This window comes from Dermacentor albipictus, chromosome 2, assembly GCF_038994185.2.
Source record: "Dermacentor albipictus isolate Rhodes 1998 colony chromosome 2, USDA_Dalb.pri_finalv2, whole genome shotgun sequence".
In the NCBI taxonomy this organism is placed as follows: Eukaryota; Metazoa; Arthropoda; class Arachnida; order Ixodida; family Ixodidae; genus Dermacentor; species Dermacentor albipictus.
In genome coordinates, this window is record NC_091822.1 from 180,895,860 (window position 1) to 180,920,404 (window position 24,545).

Consider the following 24,545-nt stretch of genomic DNA (forward strand, 5'->3'; position numbering starts at 1 on the left):
AAGTACTCACTTACCTGTACTTATACTGAGGCATTAAAGACTTGACCTTCTTGTTACCTCCTACAAGATATCTGCAGTTTATTTAGAAATATTAATGATCTTGCGCTAGCATGTCGTCTTCATACTTCTCTAATCTCTCCCGCAGTTATACGCAGCCCTTTCATGTCGATGCTGAGTTGAGTTGTTGAGTTGAGTTGAGTTCATTTCGATGTTGAGTACGCAATGCTTGCCACGTACGGTTCTTTGGCGAGGTCACCTTGTTCAGAACTGCTTCACTAGAATGTGTTTCTGTGTGTTTTTATAACAAAAAAAAGAAGAAACAAACAAAGCGCTTTTAATGGCACTCTTTCTGTCCCTTCTTTCCGTTTAGTTTTCCTTGCGCCGGAAACATATTTCACGCAGAACTTCTTGCCTCGTTCGTTATTTCTGCTGAGCTTCGAAGTCAGCTCTCCATTAGTTTTTTTTTTATTATTTACAATACTGTAAGGCTTTGTCGTCTGGTACAGAGTTGCACAATATTATACTATGTGCGAAAGAGTTGCAAACGTTGCTGAAATGTTCCAGCTGAATAAATTTCAAAATTTATTTTCAACACATCAATTTCAACACGTCAAAATTGAGCTAGTTCCACAGGAAATCATACGTGGCAAAAGAAAGGAGAAAACTTGCATACATCAACTCTTGTAAGCGTACGTTAAAATGGCACAAGGATGATTAATACATGGTCGCATATTGTCCGGATGGCGCAAACGGGAAGAAGGATATAAATTAAGATTCCAGTATGCAGCCGATACAGGAATTTCAATCTATCTGCCAACAGACTGTTTTGTCGAGGAGCAGTTGGAAGTGCGAGGCTGGATACAGAAAATCCTCCGGCGGTGTTTGTAAATCCACGGTTGCTTGTAAGCAGGGTACAGTAGAAATCGCGCTGCACCGTATTCCGTAACAGACAATTCGGTTGCATTCAAATAGTAAAGTCGTTTCTGCAAAATTAAGTGAGCAGACGATGGCATTAGAGCTTGGCTGCCCTTAGCCTCGCCTCCTCAGGAGATTTCCGCAGACACGCATCCGGAAAGCTTTCTTCTTCTTGCGACTAGATCGTGAAATGAAAATTCCGAAGTTCTCGAACTGGATTTCTTGAACGGCATGCAGGAGCAGCATGCAAATCAACATTGTAACGAAGAAAGGTTCTGGGTCTTCCGAAGTTTGCGTAAGTGCGCAGAATACCGCGTTGTTAATAAATGCCACGACAGTGTGTGTCACCAACAGTTATAAATTGAGAGAGCTGTATTGAGTCCAAATTTAGAAATGTAATATATTCGCAAAGTATAAATTAGTTAAGTCTAATCAGCAAATTTACTTGTTTTTTAGACTCGCTTTAAATCACCTTTTAGCGCTCTGAGAATATGAACCCATTCCATTCCGTCTCCATTCGCGAATCTCGAGCTCCAATTTAATATTCATTCCGTCTGCCTGAAAAGTAGCATGATTTCATTGCAGGGGATTCAAAATGTGGAATCATTCCGGAATCATTCCAACACCGCAGTTCCCGCTCCGCAACTGTGCTACTAAGTGCGCGCCTCCCGTGCTTACGGCGGACATTCATGGCGTTCTGTAGCGTTGACCGGGCACTCAGAATGTAGGGCAGACGATGCTCAGGGCGGCCAACGCAAAGACTAATGTTCTGAAGGACTTAGGCCGTTGAATAACAGAAAAAGAATTCGCAACCTCATTGCTGCGTTAACTGCATCACACATGTACGCATGCGTTTACTTAATGTTTCTTTTGTTCATATTTACTATACCAGGTGCTTTTTTTTTCTTTTAGACTATATACATTTTTTTTTAAATCGTCTGTGGCATATGGCATAATTCTTGTCATTGTGCTGCATTATTCAAAGAGGTGTACATTACTTGCAGGAGAAATCGAAATCTGTAATCGGCTGGAGAACAAAAAAACCCTAATTAATTTTCTGGTAATTACGTTACTTCTCATATTGTATTTTACGAACAGTAGGTGATGAGTTCTCAAGGCGTATGCATCTGCCTGGCACAACTATTTAGGATGGCACCAGTTTACAGAGATTCATTCCCAGAGTGTGCGACGAAATAAATGGGCGTTCCGGTTACTTTCGCGCTTGTACCCATAAAATGACAGTTTGTTGAAAAAGTACGTGCAACAATAGTGCATTTTTACTGCCATAAGGGCGAATATCTCGAAACACGTGCAATCTTTAGAATGCGTTCCAGGTGGATCTGGCTTGTAATCAAAGCGGCTACAAGTCGTAAATCGCAATATGTGGCGTAAATTCATTAGATAAAACATTTATTAGTGATATTTTGGCGATTAGCCTATTTGATATTTCGATTTCTCATGTGAATAATGTCCTTGGCTTCAAATAGATTTCAGATAAACACTACGATTATGCTTTGTGCCACAGTCATCTTTTATGCATGGTATAACAAAAAGAAAAAGAAGACAGAAAAACTACGTGCGATTTACGGCAAATTCCTCGAAATAGAAAAAAGAAATGAAAGAAACAGTCGAAATTTTACAGCACTTCACATAGATAGCAATCTAGTTACCATTTGTTACATGTCTTTCTACCATAAACACGGGCAAACTGCATCTTTCGTGGCTCTTACCTTAAGGAGCATTACGCAACCTAATGGATAAGCAATGCTCAACGCTGTAGTAGCCCAGTGGCTATGGGGTCACGCTGCCGAGCTAGAAGTCGCGATTTCAATCCCGCCCGAGGCGATCGCATTACAATTGGGTCCGAATGCACAAACCACTCGTGCAACTTACCAGCGGGGCAGGCACAGAGGTTCGCTCTGTGCCTCCTCACAATAAAAATATATATAAATAATTTTGAGTTAAACATTGTTCATCGTTAGCAGCATTTATAGAACAGCTACACCAGTATTTGAGAGAGCAATGTCGGCAATTCTTTCCCGAAAGTTCTGTTTGAGTTCTTACCAGTATTCAAGTCAATAATATATTTTTTTTTGCCACCGTTGCTTTTGATTTGAAAGGTTAACTGCTTTCTTGTGAAACATTTGCAAGTTTTCAAATCATCAGTCATGTCGCTAGATTGAAAAACAATCATTCAATGTGTGTGAACGTGTTTTTCTGTACGCGTTTCAGATGTTGTTTTTGCTCCAGTTTTAAAGTAATAAAATAAGTGTAACTACAGGAAATGCCCCAAGAAGATATGCATGACCTCATTCCAAGCGCTTTTCTAAGCTAGCACTATCAATGGGAGATAAAGTATTTATTTAATTGTTTATACGGCCTTTTGCTTCACTTTCTTGAAAATTTTATATGTACAGGCGGTGTTATATTTCCGTTTTTCATTAAAACGTGGCCAGCACACCTGTCAGATGCGCGTCATACTTTAAGTAGGTAAAGAATAAAAAACTATTCTCTCTTCTTGTTTCAAAATTTGTGAAAGCTCGTGTTCCTCTTAAATCACTTTCTGCCGTGCTTGATATTGCCTATTTGCCGAATCATTGAGTATTCTTTGATTTTTGGCATTTCTCATTTTCTGTATCCACGCTCCAATAATGTTTTTAAATTGTAATGCTGGGACGTCTCGGCAGTCACATGTTCGTCCCCACAGGGCGAATGTACACACAGTCATTTATTTTATTTATTCTAAAGTTTGCCTTGCGGAATAAAAGACGCGAAGCATGTGAAATATACCTAAATGTAACATTATTTGTTTTTTTTTGTCAAGGTTACACATGTACACATCGCGTCCCTTTCCAAATTTCGAGCACACTGTTCCAGGATAGCCTACGCTCAACACACCTTGAGATTCCATTTAAGATTCCCACAAAGTGGTTGAAATTTGCTGATAAACGTAAGCTACCCTTAACCATTACAAACAATTCAAATGCACGAGCTTTTTTCTTTGTTTTTGTGCACGGGCTCAGGAATCCTGAACATTAATAATTTTATCAAGCACCCAAGATTAGTCAGATATACAAATCATTTACTGTGCACCAGATAAAAAGTAGTCTCTCGCCCTCGGGTGCGAAGGGCACCGCAACTTGCATTATTTCAGTTCTCCCGCCGTCGCAGATGTCGCTTCATGGCATTGAGTCGGCGTTTACGTTCGGCAGCTCGGCCCGATGCTCGCTAGGCATCTGCAAAATCTGGCCGCCACTGGTCAGATTTCGGCGCACATCCGGCCGCCGTGCTTCGCTATTAAGAATTTCGGCACTGATCGGGTCGCCATGCTTCGCCGTGAAGAAGTTCGGCGAGGTTTATCACCCGGCAGCGTCTCTTGAGACGCGGCACCCGAGACATGCACGGAACCGGTGGATGCAGCCTTTGCAATGTTTTGAGTCCGCGTATTTCCGTTGATCATTGATAGAGTCCGCGCTGCTTGTGCAGACGGCGACGGCCACGAGCCCGCAACATGGGGTACCTTATCAACAGAAGGCGCCGCTGTGGCCGGCTTTGTCTCGGCTTGCGCTTGTTTAGAATTCGCTTGGTTAGGAGTGCATGGACCAGATGACGGCGCTTCCGGCGTTGCCGTTTTACGCGGAGGACATTCGGTGTCCTCGGCTTCCGTCGCTGTCGCTTCGGCAATCGCGCCCTGGCCCATCGCTGGTTGGGCCACCGTCAGTTGGGGCTGGGTTGCGGAGCAGTAAGGCACGTGCACTATTCCACTGGAAGAAATAAACTGGGGCTGCGTGGAAGGAGCTGGTTGCTGCTGTTCTGGCAGGTGAGGTTGCTGAACAGCTACACGGTGCGGCTGTCCTGATGATCGCGGCATCCCTGACCAAGCAGACCTTGTACTGGGAACGCCCGCCGGGCCCGGAGTCATTTTTGGGTAACCCGACGCGGGCAACGCTGGCCCAGTAGGCATGACCGGAACCCCGGATTGGCTTCCGGGTTCGAACCGATATGCGACCGGTGGCGCATTGGAGAATATTCCGGGCTGCGGAGCGAGGTTCTGTTCTTCGTAGGTCGCGAGGCGATCGTAGTTCTGGTAGACCTGGTACAAAGCGTACAGGATACAGCCCTGGAACAGACACAGACAACGTTGCGAGCGGCTTCATTGCAGTACACGTATGTACACGAAACGTCTACGACGCTTGGAAAAAAGTATGATGCACACCCGTTGTAATTTTCCGCTTGTGTGAAACAAGGTGCCTGCTGCGACTGAATATTTAAGTGCTTTCCGTGCCCAAATAGTCACACTCCCCGATTCAAGTTCTGGCGGCCTCGCTGATGCTAGCATACATTCGAGGGAACCTTAACCGTTTCAATGATTTTGAAAACCGAAAGACTGGCTCCTACTCGACACTTTCCTCCGTACACATAGCGTGTACACAATGATTTCCGCTAAGACCACTCTGTCGCACCACGGCGAGGCATCCACACGGTTGCTCAGCACGAACGCTGCCCTTCGTGATTCCGCTGCAAATTCAGCTGAGCGGAGCGTGACGTTGCGCGTGCACTTGGGTTCGTCGCTTTTGCAGCCAAACACTTCATGGGTCTACAGACCTTCTAACCCGGCACTCGCAAGACGCGCATGCGCGTTGCTACAATGTCAGCACGAGGGCAGCTGCGGCATTGCTGTAACCATCCGTATGAATAAAGAAATTTGACTCCACTCTTCGCTATCAAGGTTGTTGGACAGCGAAGGTGTACACAACTAGAACGATTACACATTGCCACGTAGCGTGAAATTAATCACATAGTGACACTCTCAGGCACTTTACCTAATTATTAGCCTAAGACATTTCAACAGCCTCTACTTCACTACTTCCCGCCAACTGCAGCGTATGCAACTGTAATCATTACCGGGAAACTCTTGCGGTGAACGCTATGCGCGAAGGCGAGATTTCTGGGCGACGCTGCCACTGCCGCGCATGCGCGCAGGCGGGCGCCATCTGCTGGTGCTCCGAGGAACCGTACAGCCCACGCTGCGCGCGCCTCCCACTGATGCTACGGCTCCTTTTTAGTTGGTACCACCGCTGCTGCGTATGATGGAGCCTAACAGGGATGGATGGATGGATGGATGGATGGATGGATGGATGGATGGATGGATGGATGGATGGATGGATGGATGGATGGATGGATGGATGGATGGATGGATGGATGCTATGAGCGTCCCCTTTGGAACAGGGCGGTGGGTTGCGCCACCAAGGTATTGTTATTATGTTGCCTAAAGTTCTACCTATGTCAAAAAAAAGAAAACAAAAAAATGCCTCGAAGAATTCTCATCACCAAGCTTTCTGAACTCCCATCGGCAACTTTATTCAGAAAGCAATTATAAGAACACTCCAGACGCATTTTGTCCGCTTTCTATTTATATTAGATACAATTCACAGAATTTTATTATCATCTTTTGTTGTTGAATTAGAGTTGTAAACTTGACAGTCTTGTTTTTTGAAAATTTGCAATTTTCGCCAATCTTTTTTTTTTCGAATTGACAAACTAACTCAAAGATTAGAAACCAACAGTCACTAGTTTTCAAGTTTTTCTTTTAAATGCAACAAATCTCGTCAAATTTGGTGCAGTGGTGTCTGAGAAAAACGAATTCTCCTTTTACATGTATTTATATAGCAGCACCCGAGCTAAAGCTCCCTCTTAAAAGCGATCTGCGACGTGGTCAACGTGCGCGCCTGCGCGGACCATCTTCAAAGCGCTCTGCGATGTTTGCAGAGTGTGCTTAGTGCCGGTAGCTTCGTATGCGCAGTGCTTTTGACGTTTCGTTCGCTTTGAAGCGAGAAATGCATGAATGTTAATTCGATTGCTGCTGCCGCGGTTCCTCGCTACAGAGTTTTGACAGCGAGTATCCGCACTCATCGAGTGAGATGTGTTCATTTAACCTGTGCGCGCGTGACACCGTGTTGGTTAATTTAATTTAAACACGTTGGCGAGCTAGTTGGTTTGCACCCCTGAGAGAATATGCAAACGCGAGTGAACAAGGACGTAGAAAGAAGCAGACACACACTGTCTCTGTGTGTCTGCTTCTTTCTATGTCCGCGTTGAGTCACGCTTACACATTCTATAATTCTGAATTTATTAAGCAAATGCTTACAAGTTCTTGCGGCCGATAGACCTACTATCCTTACTTGTAGAGCTATCTAGTTATTTGCTATCGCAATCGGTGCTTCGCCTTTAGAGAGGAACTACGATTTTGTTTCTACGCCTCCGTTGTTTGTCGTTTCCCTACTTCCAGAAATCTTCCAATCGCACATTACTGATCTCTATTGCGGACATGTTTACCTTCGCCCTGTTCTCGCTGAACCCAATGGCTTCAAGGAGGCCACAGGTACCTAAATCAACCGGTGGGCGGATACCTTCATATTCTAATAAAACATGCTCCATCGTTTGCGTGGCTTTATCGCAGCAAGCATATGCTTCTTCTTCCTTCATGTATCTGGCTTTATAAGTGCGTGTTCTAAGGCATCGTGATCTCGCTTCGAAAAGTAATGAGCTTCCCTTTGAGTTACCATCAACTGTTTCTTTCGTGATTTCGTTTTTTCTTCGTATGTTCTTACTCATAGCATGTTTCTTTTCCATTTATGCCACCCATGAGATTACCTCAACTTCTCTGACTTTACACTTGACGTGCTTTGTTGCTGTGTTGCTCATCCTACAGGCCGCATACTTACTGGTACGCTTTCTAGTTCTTTTCCTACACCGCGAGTCAATGTTTTTCCTGTGCAAACACCTCAACACTCTCCCATCCCATTTACTTTCTTCCATATTCCACAGCCGTTCCAGCCGATATCAACCTGCACAGCTTCATTTGTAGTCTTCCCGTGAGCGCCCAATGTGAGGTGTCCCACTGAGCTTTGGTTGTCATCGAATTCTGATTGTACCATTGACTACAAGCTAACAACCGCATTTCCAAAGGTAAGCCCTGGAACCATTACATCATTTCATATACCCTGGAGCAGCTTGTACCTATTGTATCCCCATAGAGCTCTGTGTGTCATTATGGCCGCATTTCCCTTCGCGCTTGCTGTTATTCTTTTTCCTGTGTTTCCATATCTATTGGCTTTGTTTATCCATACACCAAGGTATCTATAGTCTTTTGACCGAGGTCTTTCCTGGCCCTGTACTAACACTGTCTGTTCACTGTGAATACCATGACACCTGATTTACCACAATGAATACCAAGACACCTGATTTTTAACGCTAAATTTCATACCTAAATTCTCGTATTTCTAGCCACAGATATTAGCTAGACGTTGCATATCACTTTTCTTGTTAGCTAGGAACACAATGTCGTCCACATAAAACAAACCTGGAAGCTGCTGCTCTACTACTGTGCCAACCTGTTTGTATGAGAGAAAACCCGATATTACTTTCCTCTGGCGCCCTTTCTATCCTCACAATGTACATCGTAAATGAATAAAGGGCACCCTTGCCTCAGTTCCTCGTCGATATCAACTTTCGCCTCGCTCCTCATTCCTTCCCAATCAACGCAAACGGTATTTTCTAGGTAAATTTTCCTCAAAAACTGTACGCATTCATCGCCTAAGCCTTCCCATTCCAGAAAATCCCACAAAATATCTCGGTCTACGTTTTCTTATGCTCCTGTAAGGTCTAAGAAAACACATATAACGGTTTCCTTTCTATACTCTGGATATTTCAATACATTAAGTAAGGACAAGAGTTGTCGTCTAGACGCCCACCGATTCTGAAGCCATTCTGAAGTTCTCCGAATATGCCATTATTCTCTTCCCATGCTTGCAGCTTTAATTTGATTGCCTGCATTGCTAACCACTATATTACGGATGCAATATGGTCAACGGCCTATATGAGTTAATTCTATCCTCTCCTCCTTGCATTTATAAATTAAATTCATTCCACTTTGTCGCCAACTGCCCGGTATTCGGCTATATTTTAAGGTTTCATTTATTGCCTTCAACAGAGCTCCCTTACATTTTGGGCCTAGTTCAATAATCAGCCTAACGCGAACCTCGTCTCATCCTGTGTCTGCGCGCTTAGGAATTTCCTCTTCGACTTTCTACCAGTTGAATTTTGTCAACATCAGCTCGTTTTATATCTAGTTCTCTTTCAATCTCTTTTTTCTCTCAAATAGAACCTCGTTATTGCCTTGGAAAATTTGGCCTGTTATTTTTCGCATGTAATTCAATACCGCGTCCCCTTCAAGCTTGTTCCTATTTTGGTGTAGGATGTGATGTATCGTTCTAGACTTCCTGCCTAATAATAAGTTTATTTGGTTCCAAAATATTCTAGGTGCGGCCTTCATTTTCTCACGTATTTCTTAACAAACGATCACTTTCACCTTCTATCTTTTCTTGAACGAGTACTTGAGCCACAGATTTTTTTCCCACTATATTTCCCATTTTCTGGCTACTTAATCCTGCGCCAACTGCGCTTAGTTTGCCTGCTTGTGCTCTCGGCCTGCTTTTTGTCGTTCGGTGATCGCTTCTCCCTGTTGCACCATGTTTTGGGTATCTTTTCTTCTTTTCCAACGAGCATATTGCTTCTCTTTCCGTATTTCGGTCGCTATTATACCTAGAAGCTCACTATATTCACAGCTTTTGTTTGGCCATTTGCCAAGTTCATCTTCGATTCTTGCGACTATATTTGTTAATTGCTTAGTGTTCAAGTTTGGACAGGCCATATTGCGCTCCTTGCTTTCTTTTCCAACTGCATATACCATTTTAAAATGATGCGCTTATGGTCACTTCCTATGCTGCTATACCCTTCCTCATCAATGGCCATTTCTCTCAACTTATCATGAATTCCTTCTGTCATCAGACCATAGTCAATGGTTGATAGCCGGTATCCCGCTTCCCACGTGGTCTGCCCTTCGCACTTAGGCGCTGTGCTCACGATAACGGGGTTATGTTGCTCACAAAGGTCTGGCATTGACTTCCTGTTGTTGTCGGTATAGCCATCTAAATCCTGTATGTCGGCATTCATGTCACCTAAATAGGATAATTTCAGCACCATTCCCGAAACCCTTAATATCAACGCTTATGCATTCCACTAACTCTTCATTCTTCTCTGTGGAATTATTTGCGGTCCACAAATACGTAACGCCCAGACAATTTTTTTTCCCACTCATTGTACCTGATAACCAAAGATGCTCTGCAGACATTTGGAATTTACTCTTTTCCATTTGGCTCCCTGATGCATGAGCATTCCGACTCCCCCTCCCTTTCTTTCCGACTTAGTTCTGTTGCACCCTTCTCAAACATAATTCTCTATCATTGGCGGCTCTTCCGAGTCTCTAAGGTGCGTTTCTGTAACTGCATACACCCTTATTTGTTCTCTGTGTAAGTCTCTACCCACTTTTCCTTTCGTCTGTCGCCCGGCATGTTTATGTAGGCTATTGCATGGCGAGCTCTCTTTGTTGTTTTCCTCCTTTTTCTGTTATTGACGGCGATGCTATTCTGAGGTTCCCCTAGGGGACCTTCTTCATTACTACCTACTCTGGCCTTCTGAGCACCCATGGGCCCCCTAAAGAAGCAACAGTGTAACCAGCTAGTCTACAGCCCACTTCTCGTCCAAGCCTGTAATTGAAGCGGTGGATCCGTCTCGTTCAAAACCACCACACCTTCTCACTTCCCTGTTTACTTCAACAACCTCGAAGCCTTTTTCTCGGCTCATTTTCCATATCGCCTCAAAAGCAGCAACTACGGCTCTTTGTACGTGACTGCCACGAACAGGCACTTCTGGCACCGTGCACACCACGATCTGCACCCGAGGGGACAGCTCGCGCAAGCCGTCTGCACCCTTCGCCGAGCGCTGGGCTAGTCCTGTCCCGTTCCTGTTTAGTAGTCGTAGTTTAGTAGCCCACCAGCTATTATCACAAGGCTGCGTACGTGGGCGTTTTCTGCGAGCTTCGCTTTTGCTTACTCCACGATAGAACTCAGTGTTCGCCCTGGATAGATGTATGCATGTATGTATGTATGTATGTATGTATGTATGTATGTATGTATGTATGTATGTATGTATGTATGTATGTATGTATGTATGTATGTATGTATGTATGTATGTATGTATGTATGTATGTATGTATGTATGTATGTATGTATGTATGTATGTATGTATGTATGTATGTATGTATGTATGTATGTATGTATAATGTATGTATGTATGTATGTATGTACGTATGTATAATGTATGTATGTATGTATGTATGTATGTATGTATGTATGTATGTATGTATGTATGTATGTATGTATGTATGTATGTATGTATGTATGTATGTTATGAGCGTCCCCTTTGGAACGGGCCGGTGGATTGTGCCACCAAGCTTTTGCTATTATACCACCTGATGTCTTAACTAGGTTAAACAATAAAAAAAGAAAAAAAACACTATGAAATACCACACCCAAATTTTCTGATCCCCTATTTCGAACGGTGCTTTTGTACGTCTCTATGTTTTGTCGTTTCCCTATTTTCTTCCACCAAACCCCCTCTTACTAATGCTTATTGCGGACATGTTTACCTTTCCACTGCTCTCGATGAACCCAAGGGCTTCAAGGAGGCTAGTGGTGCTTAAATCGACGCTGGGTAGACGTCTTCACATTCTAATAAAACATGCTTCATAGTTTCCCTAAATTAACCGCAGCAAGCACATGCTTCTTCTTCCTTCTTATATCTCGCTTTATAGGTGCGTGTTCTATAGGCATCCCGATCTCGCTTCGAAAAGTAATGAGTTTCCCTTTGAGTTATCATAAATTGTGTCTTTCCTGATTTCGTTTTTTCCTCTTAAGTAGTTACTCGTGGCAGGTTTCTTTTCCATTGGCGCCCCTGAGATTATTTTAGCCTCTCTGACCCTACAGGCCGCATACTTGCTGGTAAGCTTCCTAGTTCTTTTCCTGCACTGTGAATCAATGTTATTCGTGTACAAAAACCTGATCACTCGCCCAGCCCATTTACTTTCTTCAATATTCCTGAGCCGTTCTTCATGCTCAGTATTACTGCGAGCTTCCCTCACTTCAAAACTAGTCCGGAAATGCCGGAATGCGCGGCTGCGAGCGCCGTCTGGTCGTGCTACAAGGAACCCCTTCGGCGCACGCGAGCGGCGGTATGGTAAAGGTAGGTTGCATAATCGCGGTCTCAGACATCTTGGTCACACCACATGTAATGTTTTCCAGGCCATTCTACGCGACGGATCCCCGAAAATTTGAGCGTAGCAACGTGGCCACCCCGATATACAGCTCGAGCTTAAGGTTTCAGATGCTACGATTGCTTCCGCCACGTCTAGACGTATGCTCTCATTGCGCGTAAAAGCTCCAGGATAAGCTGACCAACCATGAACAGAAATGTTTTAGGCAGACATGAACCGGATAGAGTGTATTGCAGACTTACCTTTATAAGAAAAATCACCGTGTCGATTACTGCGAGTTCGTAGAAAAAGATTGTCTGAAAAATTTGAGGAATAACGAACGGGAAAAAGGAAATGAAATGATAAGAAAAGCGCTGAGCACAGCTCAACCAAGTACAGCAGAGACAGCGTTAGTTAAGATGACATAATGCACTAACGCACAAAGCTTAAGTAACTACAAGAGCCATCTACGAGAAAGCTCGCAGGCCAACGCCAATTTTACAACTATCATTGCTCACAATGTCAGTCATCCTAATTTTAGAGCCTGCTTCAGTATGTCTATACGACGGAGATTAAAAAAAAGGCACGGGAAAGTAATTCCTTATTTCACGGAATGTCCGCGGAATCTCCTTATGAAGAGATAACTGAATCAACGTAATCTGACCTCCAGTGTAACTCAAACAAACATTAGAAGGGGTACAATTTACTTAATATTTTCGGTGATTCTTTTTTTATGCGTTGAATGAAGGTCCTAAAGCTGTAACCAATAAGAAAGGTTCTGCAAGCGTCAGAGTACCCTAAATAATAATCTGTAATAGCTTTTCTGCAGACAGTTTCGGTATTGCTGTCATTACCGCATTAAGCTCCAAGAAGATGCAGCGCCGAGCTTTGCGGTCCGCTCATGAGTGGCATTCTCCAGGCGTGCAGTGTTACTTTTATCGCATTGCAATCATAACTTTCACACAACTCCGCATTAGATGATAATTGAAATTTAAAGATAATTTCCTGCCCGTCATTTGCGTCGCGTTTTCTTCGTCAATGTTCGCGTTAACAGGTCTGGTACATTATTTATTGTTTGTCGGCTAGTTTGCTCAGGAAATTGCCAAAATAAATGAGAAAAGCAAGGGCGACATTCGTTGCACTTACTCGAGACGATTTTTCATCCATGTCTCGCAACTCGTCTTCTTCAAGTTTCATCTAAACAGAAGAAAGTGAAAAAAAAAACAATCGTTGCAGCTTCACATGTAACACGAATGACCTCCTGGCAGTTCATGCAGTGTAGTAGAGCGCTCTTGTTAGCAGATCGTTGACAACGAGAGCCAGCCACGCATTCGAGAGAAGGAAGGAGGACTCGCCCAATGTACTTGAGTAATCCCTACGTGAAACTTCCGTGCAGCCGGCGTCGAACGATCAGACGCGCGTCCAATGGAGGAGCCCTTCTTCTGGATCTCGTTTCTAGACGTGTCCAACAGCTTTCGCTGTACTGCACGGAATTGGTCATATGGAGCGCAGTCTCATACGCACACTGATTAAGATCAGATCGTTAAGCACCTCAAGCAATTAATTAATTAAAATAATAAATCTAAATTCTGGCGCCGCGGCCAGGATTTCATCCTAGCATCTCATGGTGGTAGTGGTTGTGGCAGTGATTATTATTATTATTATGAGGACTTACTTATTTCCCCTTTAAAATGGGCTGGCGAGCACTAGTCACCTAGCCTGCTTGAGTTGCTGACGCATGCTACACGTGCTTCTCATTCTAGCATTTTAACGCGACATCGTTAAACAGCTCCGGTTGTTGAAAAGCCGGTGTCGTTGGTGTCGACCGTGAGCGATAAATCCCGGGAGGCATTTCATAAATAAAAAACAACTTGCAAGATCGGCTGGGTGGGAATCCAACCAGGGTCTCCGGAGTGTGAGACGGAGACGCTACCACTCAATCACGAGTTCGCTGCTTCAAGGCGGCTCAAAAGCGCCTGTAGTGAATGCGCTGTTGCCTTAGAAACGTGCCGTACAATGTTGTACTGCGGTGTTTGTCGGTAATTATGAGCCTGTAACTTATAGAAGTCGCATTTACATGTGCAGCGAAGTACGTTTCCGCTACACTTCTCCGCTCTGCGCACACGCAGAGAGATCTTGCGGCAAACACAGAAGACACCCTCCTCGCAATGGGCGGCGCTGCCCCGACACGTGGCGCGCCACTCACCCGCTTCTGCCCTTCGGGCCGTGCGGGGACCGGTGCGAGGATGCCCCACTTCCCTTGCGTTTAGTAAGTTTTCTCGCTCTCTCCCCTTCCAACTTCCAGCGTGCGTCACTCGAACTCTCGTGTTTAGGCGACGCGGCTCCTCTTTCCGCTCATAGCGTGATTCCTCGGTGCAGAATCCGATGCGGGACGCCCCTGACGTGATCGCTGCGCCTTAGCACGTCTGGTGGGAAAGCGTCCCCTGCGATGTGCGCCGCGCTGCTTCCGAGGAGTCATGCGTCTGCGTGGTGCTCCCAAGCGAGATAGAGGACGATCTCATCGAGGTGTCAGCCCCATGATAGCGTCGGCCTTCATGGCGCGTAGCGGCCCGGCTGTACGTGCCGATCAACACGTTTGGCTGGCGTAGATCGTTTCTCCCTCCGAGACACCGAGTTCTTTGGTTCGTTCCGCTTGCTCAGGTGCACGTTTCGTTGCCGCGCCGAACGCTCACCGCGTGATTGGTGGATGCAAAGTCCGATTCGGGGCGCCTGGTAAGTGATCGCTGCGCCGTAGCGCATTGTCCTACACCCTTTGGCGGGTCGACGGGAACGCTATCGCGTTCCACTCTTGAAGGCGAAGCTTAAGCGTCCTCCAATTTTTGGATACATCTCTTTAATCCTTTTTCCCTTGCTGAAAACTTCCCTATCTACGTTGTACCGCTACCTATGCTTGTAAAAGATCCGGTCGTGTCAATTTTTTTTCTGTTTCTTGTTTCGCCAGTACTCTAACTGTCCCTTACTTAACTTGACTGCTGAGCGGTTGATGTTTCGGTCCACTTAAAATCCAAGCGCTTCTGGAAGGTGTATGCTGCATTCGAGCCTCACTGAGTGAATCTCTTCGCATTCCATTAGGATGGGCTGAGTGGTCTAAGGATATCCGCTGCAGCACAGCTATAGCCATGCCACCATAATCACAGCGTCACCACGGCGCGCGTAACTCACGCACTTCTATGCGTCTCTGAACAAATTCAGAGAAATCTGAAATGACTGGCTGTAGCCATTCATAGTTCCCCTCTGGACCATGGTAATGCTCCCATGCTATAGCTACCTCTGAAAACTGGTAGTGTTGGCTGTCTGCCTTTACTGGCCTTTGGCATTCGAAATGCGGAGGCACCCAGTACTGCAGCTTCGGTTAGCTGAATGAGTCGAAAGTCCACGATTATAACTCGTGGAATGTTAAAAAAAACACAAGTTCTGAGATATTGCGTGCGCAAGAGTTGACCTTATCATTATGAGGCCCACCGTATATAGGGGTGCACCCCGGATTCATTTTCTTCATTTATGATTCTTCAACGTGCTCCGAACTCTAAGCACAGAGGCGTTCTTACGTACCGCTGATATGGAAACGCTATCGCCGCGGCCGGTTACGAACCCGCGACCTCAACATCAGTAACGCGACGCCATCGCCACTAGGCTACACCGCTGCGTGTGCAGCTTAAACCATCGACGTCACAGTCACGGCCATTTTTTCTCGCTGCGTATACGACTTGGAGGTTGCGGCCATCACAGCGAGTCCGTTGCTAACGCGTCCCAAATCAAGGCCCCGCTTTGATATTCTAGCAGCGTACGACTCAGAATATTTGAAGCAGCCCCCCGTATAATGGCGGCAGAACTTCGCATTTGGTTTCATTCGTATATATACACAGTAAGTATTTCAACTATCGTTAACCAAACATTTACAAACTATGGCGCCATATGCGATTATGAGACCTATGGTGTTCGGTCATACGTCCTTTTCCACCACCAAGATACTTTTGTGTACTAATTACCCGTATAATTATTATCCGAAATTTAAAAGCCTTTTATTTACTGAGTTATGGCTTCAATTCACAGGGGAAATGTATTTTGGTGTCCTAAAAGGTGCCACTCCATCGCTTTCAGCGCGTTATGTCCTCCGAAATTATTTTCCACACATTGCGCGTTGAGAGCGAAATAGGAAATGTGTCCAGTGATCACGTGTATGGCCACGTCATGACACCACTACACAGATCACAGCGGTGTTTCGCAAGAACTAAATACGCGCATTGCATGACCCGGTGACCAGGTGGTCACTGCGTACACTCTGCTATCGTCATGCGTAGTTACACGCAGTTCGCGATGAAGGGAAGCCAACACCATTAAATCAACAACGACAGCTTGTCACTTCCAGACGATTTCCGAGTCCGGCCATGAGCGGAGTTATTCGCTTGAGATCAATTTCGGGATCGCTACTGTTACGACACTAACTTAGGTAATCAGGCGACATTTTTTGGTATTGCACGTGCTAAATGTAAATCACCGAAGAATAACTGCACAAGAGATAGCCTACTGACAATAATTGAATGGCATGTTTCCTGATTCAATAAGAATGTTGCAATTGGAAGTCGTGTCCTAAATTAAGTTATTCAAAATCTTCTATAATTCCTTGTGGTTAGCCATATATTGAGTGCAGAAAAGTTATGCCGAAAGCGGCAGAAAGCTTATGGCCGAACACCGTTGTTCCCATAACCGTATATCGTATTAATTATTCTTTTCCTTTCATAGCTGGAACAACCTGTATATTATCCATCGACAACAGATAAGGAAGTGTCTGTTCGTTTCGTCAAATAACAAAAAGTAAGGTTTGCACAACAAGCTAAGGTTCACCATAGAAGTATTTCAGCTTTGGCGAACAGCGGTGTCTTACGTTCTTGCTCAAGAAGTAACTGAAGAACAGGTCTGTGACGTAGCAGTGGCAGGTAGACAAGGTGTTCCAGATGAGGAACAGTCCAAACTTCTGCTTTGCCTGACTCTGCGTTTGCAACAGAATCGACGACAAGAATCGGCAGTCATACAAGGGCGCTCCTCTAAGCAGTCCTGGCATGTAAGGCAAACACCTTTGCCTGACAAATGGAATTGCATGGATGGTGAAGTGATGCGGCAGGGCACATGTATTACGAAGATATGCAGCTCGGTTTCAAATATAACGAAATGAACAGACACAACATAGCCTCTCTTTTTGTGCGACGGATTTGCTAACGGTGAAAAAAAAAACGCACCCTAACGCGCTCAATGTTTCAGTTTAGCTGTCTGTTGCAGAGCTTACTTGAATTCGACACTGGCGCCTGTCGTCTGTCATGGTTACCGCATCTAATTCGTGTACGTGATGTTCCGTCATAAAGACGCATCACCTTAATGCGGTAGCCGAAGGTAGGTTGAGTGAGTGAAATTTGCAGCTATAGTGAATCCGTACCAACTGTATTCCATCACCACGTGGGAGAACGTGGTGCTTAGCGATTGCCCTCCTGCACTCACAGGTGAAGCGTGCAAACCAGAAACAGGCACCACCTCGTTTCGGATGCCATCGCACGAGGGCTGGCGTGCTATGCTGTACATGTGCATTCTGAGCCATGACATCATAATTATGCACTCCATGAGCTATATCGTCGCTTTCTCAAAGTGCGCCTGGTGATTCATTTTTGGAGATGACTCCCTCTATAGTTACAAGATCGCTCAAGGCTGTCGATTCCGACACTTCAATAACCTAGAACCGCTGTCTGAGGACACTGGCGACTAAGTGCGTTTCGGAAAACACGTGACGCCCGATACGATTATCCGCTAATGTTGTTTGCAATCCCAGAAAATTCTAATCAAGAGACAAATCTGGAAACGAGAGCTGACGCTGTTCACGTACCGGGTTTCTCAACGCATGGAGCATGGTTACGTCGCTGACAAGGTTGAGGGCACATCCGACGCCATTGATAATGTAGAAGATGTCTTCTTCCTCTGTATGAAAAGAGGAGCAATGAAGGTGGAGCAGGTGCTCCGGTAAATGGTAACACAGTGTTTCACTTCGCGTGAATTCATCGAAAACAGGAGTCTGCATTCCGTGATCACCAGTGTGCAGTAGCTGAGCAGAAATTTTATTATCAAGGAGTAGAAAAGCATAAGGGCTTGGTTATACTGCTTGTAGCGGCCAATTCTAGAACCGCTCAAGATCACGTTTTGTGTGGGTGTCAGAACAAAAGCCGTCAGACATGTTCCATTCGAAGAACGGCTGCTCATGCCTCAGGTGATTTCGTGAACCTGGCGCACCATGACATATCAACCGCGAATTCTTGGAGACATTCTGACTTGTCTTTGAGTTAACGAGGCAAAATGTGACAGGCGCGGAGACTGGCCTCGTTTTCTTCGACCGCGCCGCCGATATATATATATATATATATATATATATATATATATATATATATATATATATATATATATATATATATATATATATATAATATATATATATATATATATATATATATATATATATATATATATATATATATATATTGTAACAAAGAGTTACAACAGCCGTTTTTACGAAAGCTGATTTATGCTGGGCGAACCTGTGCCCGTCAACAAAACCCGATTGAGCACTCAACAACAACAAGAAAAACGTTCCTCGAGCTTCGTTCCTTCAGACGTCGTTCTCCTCTTTGTCGCCTCCTGGCGAGTGCCAATCGTCCGATTCTCGCGCGCGAGCAGCCGGCCTGTCAGCACCGGCCGAGCGTTGCCTCGCGGTGCTTTGCTTGACGCTCGCGGTGCGGCGGCTACGCAGTTGGGATATGTCGGTCGTCTTTGTCTTCTCGCAATGCTGGCGGCAATATATATATGTATATATATATATATATATATATATATATATATATATATATATATATATGTAGAACTTGAGTGGTGCTACAAGGTAAACAGAACAAGTATTTTACAAACCCTGACGAAGATCGGTCCACCGATAGAAACTGTCGAAATTAAATACTTGTTCTGTTTACCTTGTAGCACCACTCAAGTTCTTTACGTTTGAAAGGTAGCCTTAAGAAACCGTCTTTGCCTACATGTATATATATATATCATCATCATCATCATCAGCCTGGTTACGCCCACTGCAGGGCAAAGGTCTCTCCCGTATTTCTCCAACAACCCCGGTCATGTACTAATTGTGGCCATGCCGTCCCTGCAAATTTCTTAATCTCATCCGCCCACCTAACTTTCTGCCGTCCCCTGCTACGCTTCCCTTCCCTTGGAATCCAGTCCGTAACCCTTAATGACCATCGGTTATCTTCCCTCCTCATTACATGTCCTGCCCATGCCCATTTCTTTTTCTTGATTTCAACTAAGATGTCATTAACTCGCGTTTGTTCCCTCACCCAATCTGCTCTTTTTCTTATCCCTTAACGTTACACCTATCATTCTTCTTTCCATAGCTCGTTGCGTCGTCCTCAATTTGAGTAGAACCCTTTTCGTAAGCCTCCAGGTTTCTGCCCCGTAGGTGAGTACTGGTAAGACACAGCTATTATACACTTTTCTTTTGAGGGATAATGGCAACCTGCTGTTCAAGATCTGAGAATGCCTGCCAAACGCACCCCAGCCCATTCTTATTCTTCTGATTATTTCTGTCTCATGATCCGGATCCGCAGTCACTACCTGGCCTAAGTAGATGTATTCCCTTACGACTTCCAGTGCCTCGCTGCCTATTGTAAACTGCTGTTCTCTTCCGAGACTGTTAAACATTACTTTAGTTTTCTGCAGGATAATTTTTAGACCCACTCTTCTGCTTTGCCTCTCCAGGTCAGTGAGCATGCATTGCAATTGGTCCCCTGAGTTACTAAGCAAGGCAATATCATCAGCGAATCGCAAGTTACTAAGGTATTCTCCATTAACTTTTATCCCCATTTCTTCCCAATCCAGGTCTCTGAATACCTCCTGTAAACACGCTGTGAATAGCATTGGAGAGATCGTAGCTCCCTGCCTGACGCCTTTCTTTATTGGGATTTTGTTGCTTTCTTTATGGAGGACTACGGTGGCTGTGGAGCCGCTATAGATATTTTTCAGTATTTTTCAGCGTGTATATATATATATATATATATATATATATATATATATATATAAACATCTTGATATCCCGGACCTAAATACAGTGCACATCGCGTGCAATTTAATCTTTTAAGCATTGCTTAAAAGTTTTAAGCATTGCAATTTAAAGAAAGCATTGCTTCAACGTGACTGGCAAATGAAGAACGAAGAGGAAAATACAAAAACCTTAGCGGAAAGTTTGGGCAGCTTGAACTATATTTCTATTCCTGCTCTTAGTACAAGCGCCGTATAGGCTGCTCGCACCGTTTGGACGTGGCGTAATGAGTTCCGAAAGCGCATGCACGTCATCTGAAGCTCTGGTAGCAAAGGCTTCGTGTCGTGCACCCAGGCGCCGCCTAAGATGTCCACCGAAACAGGTGTTCGCTGTGCCGCACCGGCATCATGCACATCGATTGTAAAGGCGGAGGCAACGGACGCAGCTGAGGCAAGACATGGACGCGTCACCCCGTGAGCAAAGATGGCGGCGCCCACGGGCTCACGATGATGCCGCGAAAATGGTCTATAGTCCAGAAAACACGGTACCTTCATCTAAAGCTGACACCAAATTACAATTTAAGCTCAACGTGTAGTTGTTCTGCCTCAAGGTGTGCGTTCCGGTCCTACTAGGGCAAAAACAGTGGCCTGCACTCTTCTGCTAACCAATAAACGAATTAGTTAATTGGTACATACAGGAGTCATCTTGGAAGTATACGTCGACATCTCGACTTGCTCTTCGGATGGTGTCGTTTATTTAAAAGGTTTGTTTAAGGACAAAAAGGCTCCTGTGAAGACCGCAGCTTTCGTGTTTTTGTTTTCTTATATCTGCGCCCTCCATACTGGTTGGAAATACACATCGCCATAGCAAACAAAACCATTTCCTTACATTTGAAGCTATACGCTGCTAAAGATGAGTATAAATTGTCACAAATGTCGTCGTGATGACTTTGAATAGTGCCAGCAGTGTAGGAGGAAGCAAAGTAAGCTCTGATAGCATAGAATTGATCGATTTAAGTCGTAAAAAAATATATGCCTAAGGATGTGCGGAATAGCAAGGTGCGCAGATTTAATTATTAGCAATAATTACTCACTGTCGAGTCCACTAGAGACAGCCATGACACTTAAAACGACCCAAAAAATGTTGCTCGCCTGCAAAGAAAGAACAGAAATGTATACTTAGGCTCCTCAGAAAGCTCGTTGGCACGAATATATTAAATTCAATAGGTTTATTTATCTAGCTATTCAATATATCTGATTGGCATGGTTGACTGATTTGATCCAACGCTAATATTAGCTAGGCCAAGGCTTGATGCTAAATAAATTTTGAATTTGAATTTACCTATTTTTTATTAAGAATGGAAGGACGCCTGAACGAAAAATTGAAAAAGTTAGTTAACTTTACGGACGTTAAGTTCAACCTTGCAGGGCTAACAACTCAACAAAGAGGAAACCATCTACATAAATTTATGATCTTCAATATCTTTAGCAAATAGTAAAAAACTAAATACAAGACACATCCACTGATACATGCCAAGCCATCATCGCAAATTTTCAAGCTCTGAAAGAAACGGTGCATAAATATTTGATAGACACATCTCTACACACTTAACGATACTTAATGGCAGCATTTCAAAATTGATACTCATATGCTGTATACAATAATAAAAAAACGCATGACTTTCAACTGTATAAGTTCAATCATGGTGTATGCGGTTCGCACTTCCGTTTTAAGGAAGACGGCATTTCTGAGAGTGACCCTCAATAAAAGTTTGTTGACAATTCTTAACGTGTACATCTCTATGTAGACTGCTTCGTGGGCTGTACAAGGCACACGAGTATTTACAGCTTCGTTTACTACAAAACAAGGTTCGAAGGTAACACAAAGGTGAGTAAAACATAAAAGTTAAAAAATTTTTTACGCATTCGTAAACCACGATCCGGTAGATTTCTAGCGCCCCTTGTGCAAGAGCGTTCCCTGCGTTGTTCGCCAGCAAGCCTTGGTGTAGATTGGGACAAACGTAGGCATGGTGGAAGTAAAAACAGAGGAGAAGACCTGACGTCACTCTTTGTTAAACTCAGTGATGCCGGGAGATGGCGTGGCGTGCGCACACCCTACACAGCGATCCGACCAACGGATGCGATCGCGGTGTTAACCATCGGGACACCGTTGCCCAAGTAATTTCGTCCGAGTATTGCGTTGTAGCATTGAAAGGAGTTCGTAACGAACTGCACAAGTTAAAATGTGAGAGCGGTCGGTCCCCGACACTTCTGCCGGCTTTTCTCAAAACAAATCTGTGCATTCTCACCGCACTGCAGAAGTGTACAGGCGATGAGCGGCAGGACACCTTAGATATGTTACGCCCTATGGCTAGCCCACCTGCAGTTTATGAGAACAAACACGTATGCCTGTCATGGCTTTACGGGAATCGTTTTGCTTTATTCAACAACTTCTGAGCGTGAGTGGGCTGGAGAATTGACGAGCCACAGCGCGCCGGCGAAGAGGCCAGGAGAGGAAAACGTCGATACGCGGTTACATACACTGACCACGACCACACTTATTATTTCTCACTTTAAGTGTACCGTCATGTAAACAAAGTTCTGTGCTATCCTCCGTCGGGTGCCGAACAGTAAGCGCGCATGCGTGCAGCTATAGCGCGTTGACCGGACCTACACGTGTGACAACCCGCCGTTGGACGTGCTCGCAGGCGCACACGTTCTTCTGTCGGGCCTTGTCCACTCTTGCACCGCATCTGCCAACGCTCACTTCCCTTCGCCCCTCGAGCACACAGACAACACATCTGCGGTAAGGAGGGTTCGTCCCTTAATTACTCAGAGGAATCGCTTCTTTCGCATCAATCCACATGGCTGTTTTGCGTGCCACAAATGCATCGTCCGTTCTCAAGAGCGAGAACGCTACACCGCTGACACTGACCTGCAAGGAGTTGATCGCACATATTCGGAAGCATGGCGACTTCAGTGTGTGATGACTAGTTAGCAAGAATTCACTAGAGAGGGGTAATATGCTCCCAGATCGTCCTTGTTTCATGGCGTGGTTTGGGTGGTGCACGGCGTTGCGTGCGCACTCGTTTCATGCTTTTTATTTCTTCCATTCTCACCTGGCCCCAGCAACAGCCGGGAGATCACCGTCTAGATAAAACGGCGGAACACAACACGGAGAGTAACGCGATGCTGTATACACGACGCCTTTGCCACGGCATGAGACCTATACTGGGCAGCACACGCTTGAGGACTGCCCCCCATAACCAAACCGCCATTGTGTTCCGACAACATGGCCGCTACAGCAAAAGTTACCACATGACTTCAACCACACGTTTCTCCTAGGGCGCGGAGTGGGTAGGGCCTCTCCAGTTTTTTTTTTTCTTTTCCTCCCTCCATGCACGTAGGCCAGTAGTTCGGTGGTTCTGAGCGTCTCAGACGTTTGTTATATGTTGCTGTGCCTTGCTTTGTTGATACCTAACCTGTATAGCCATGTAAGCAGTCACAATGTAACTTGCAGAAATTATTTTCCCCCTTAAATCCATTACCACTACCACTGGACCAGTAGCTATGGATGAAGACAACATAAGGCATGCCGCAGTAGGAGAACCCGGATGAATTGTTTATCTCATCGGGTTCTCCTCCATGGGCTCATCCGAGTAAAAGTGCCTTCGTGCCTTTCGCCAACAAATTGCTGTCGCCACGACGTGGATCAAACCCGCGATCTGGAGGTTAGCAGCGCGCAAATCTTGAGAGATACTCGCTTCCCATGAGAAGCGTCGTAAGAGACATCACTAAGGATGGCTGTTGGGAATAAGCAATAATCATCAAATATAGGCCTGGCACTGTTTTGATCTGCCTACTTACGGTGCAGAAGTAGAGAATACAGCGGAGAAACCGCAGGTCTTGCATCGAGGGAGGAGGAACAGGACGGAACCGAGAGCTTGCTGGCTAGTTCCGTGACGCCAAAACTCGGGTCGTTTCTTCTTCTTCCTTTGGCACGTTCAACGTGCGCGCGCCTCGTGAGAAGGCTGTGGGTTTAAACCATTAATTGGACGGAAAAACAAGGTGAATAATAGGAATCATAAAGGATGAGATTTCAATTACGCAGATGCGTTTCGGTAATATGTGACGAATGTTAAATAAACGAGTGTTGACACCACAAGAAAATTAGCAGAATTAGGTGTTCCGGTAAAAAACGGGTGCCGGCTCGGGCAAACTTTGACTGCACCTAACAACCATGATGGTGATTTCTATTGGTACCTCTTGGAAATGAGACGGCGACAGAGAGATTACATAGCCCGCTCTAGCCGATGAGGTTTTACTTCAGATAGTGCACTCTAGCATATTGCCTACCGCTCCCATATGTACTCGCCTTGAT

The 24,545-nt window shown here is 44.9% G+C and overlaps 1 protein-coding gene across 2 annotated transcripts in view; it reads right to left on the reverse strand.

Moving 5' to 3' along the window:
• Positions 1-3,941: 3,941 nt before the first annotated feature.
• Positions 3,942-24,545, reverse strand: part of LOC139056360 (nascent polypeptide-associated complex subunit alpha, muscle-specific form-like) — a 35,048-nt gene continuing 14,444 nt past the window's right edge. Inside the window, exons 2-8 of one of the 2 annotated variants that reach the window (XM_070534538.1) lie at positions 24,032-24,195; positions 21,259-21,316; positions 17,961-18,052; positions 16,974-17,078; positions 13,214-13,264; positions 12,331-12,384; positions 3,942-5,035 (exon numbers count right to left, since the gene is read on the reverse strand). In XM_070534538.1, the coding sequence (XP_070390639.1) occupies positions 4,175-5,035; positions 12,331-12,384; positions 13,214-13,264; positions 16,974-17,078; positions 17,961-18,052; positions 21,259-21,316; positions 24,032-24,076 (1,266 nt within the window). In that variant the 5' untranslated portion in view covers positions 24,077-24,195 and the 3' untranslated portion in view covers positions 3,942-4,174. The remainder of the gene's footprint in view (positions 5,036-12,330; positions 12,385-13,213; positions 13,265-16,973; positions 17,079-17,960; positions 18,053-21,258; positions 21,317-24,031; positions 24,196-24,545) is intronic. The other variant, XM_070534539.1, reaches the window with a different exon arrangement.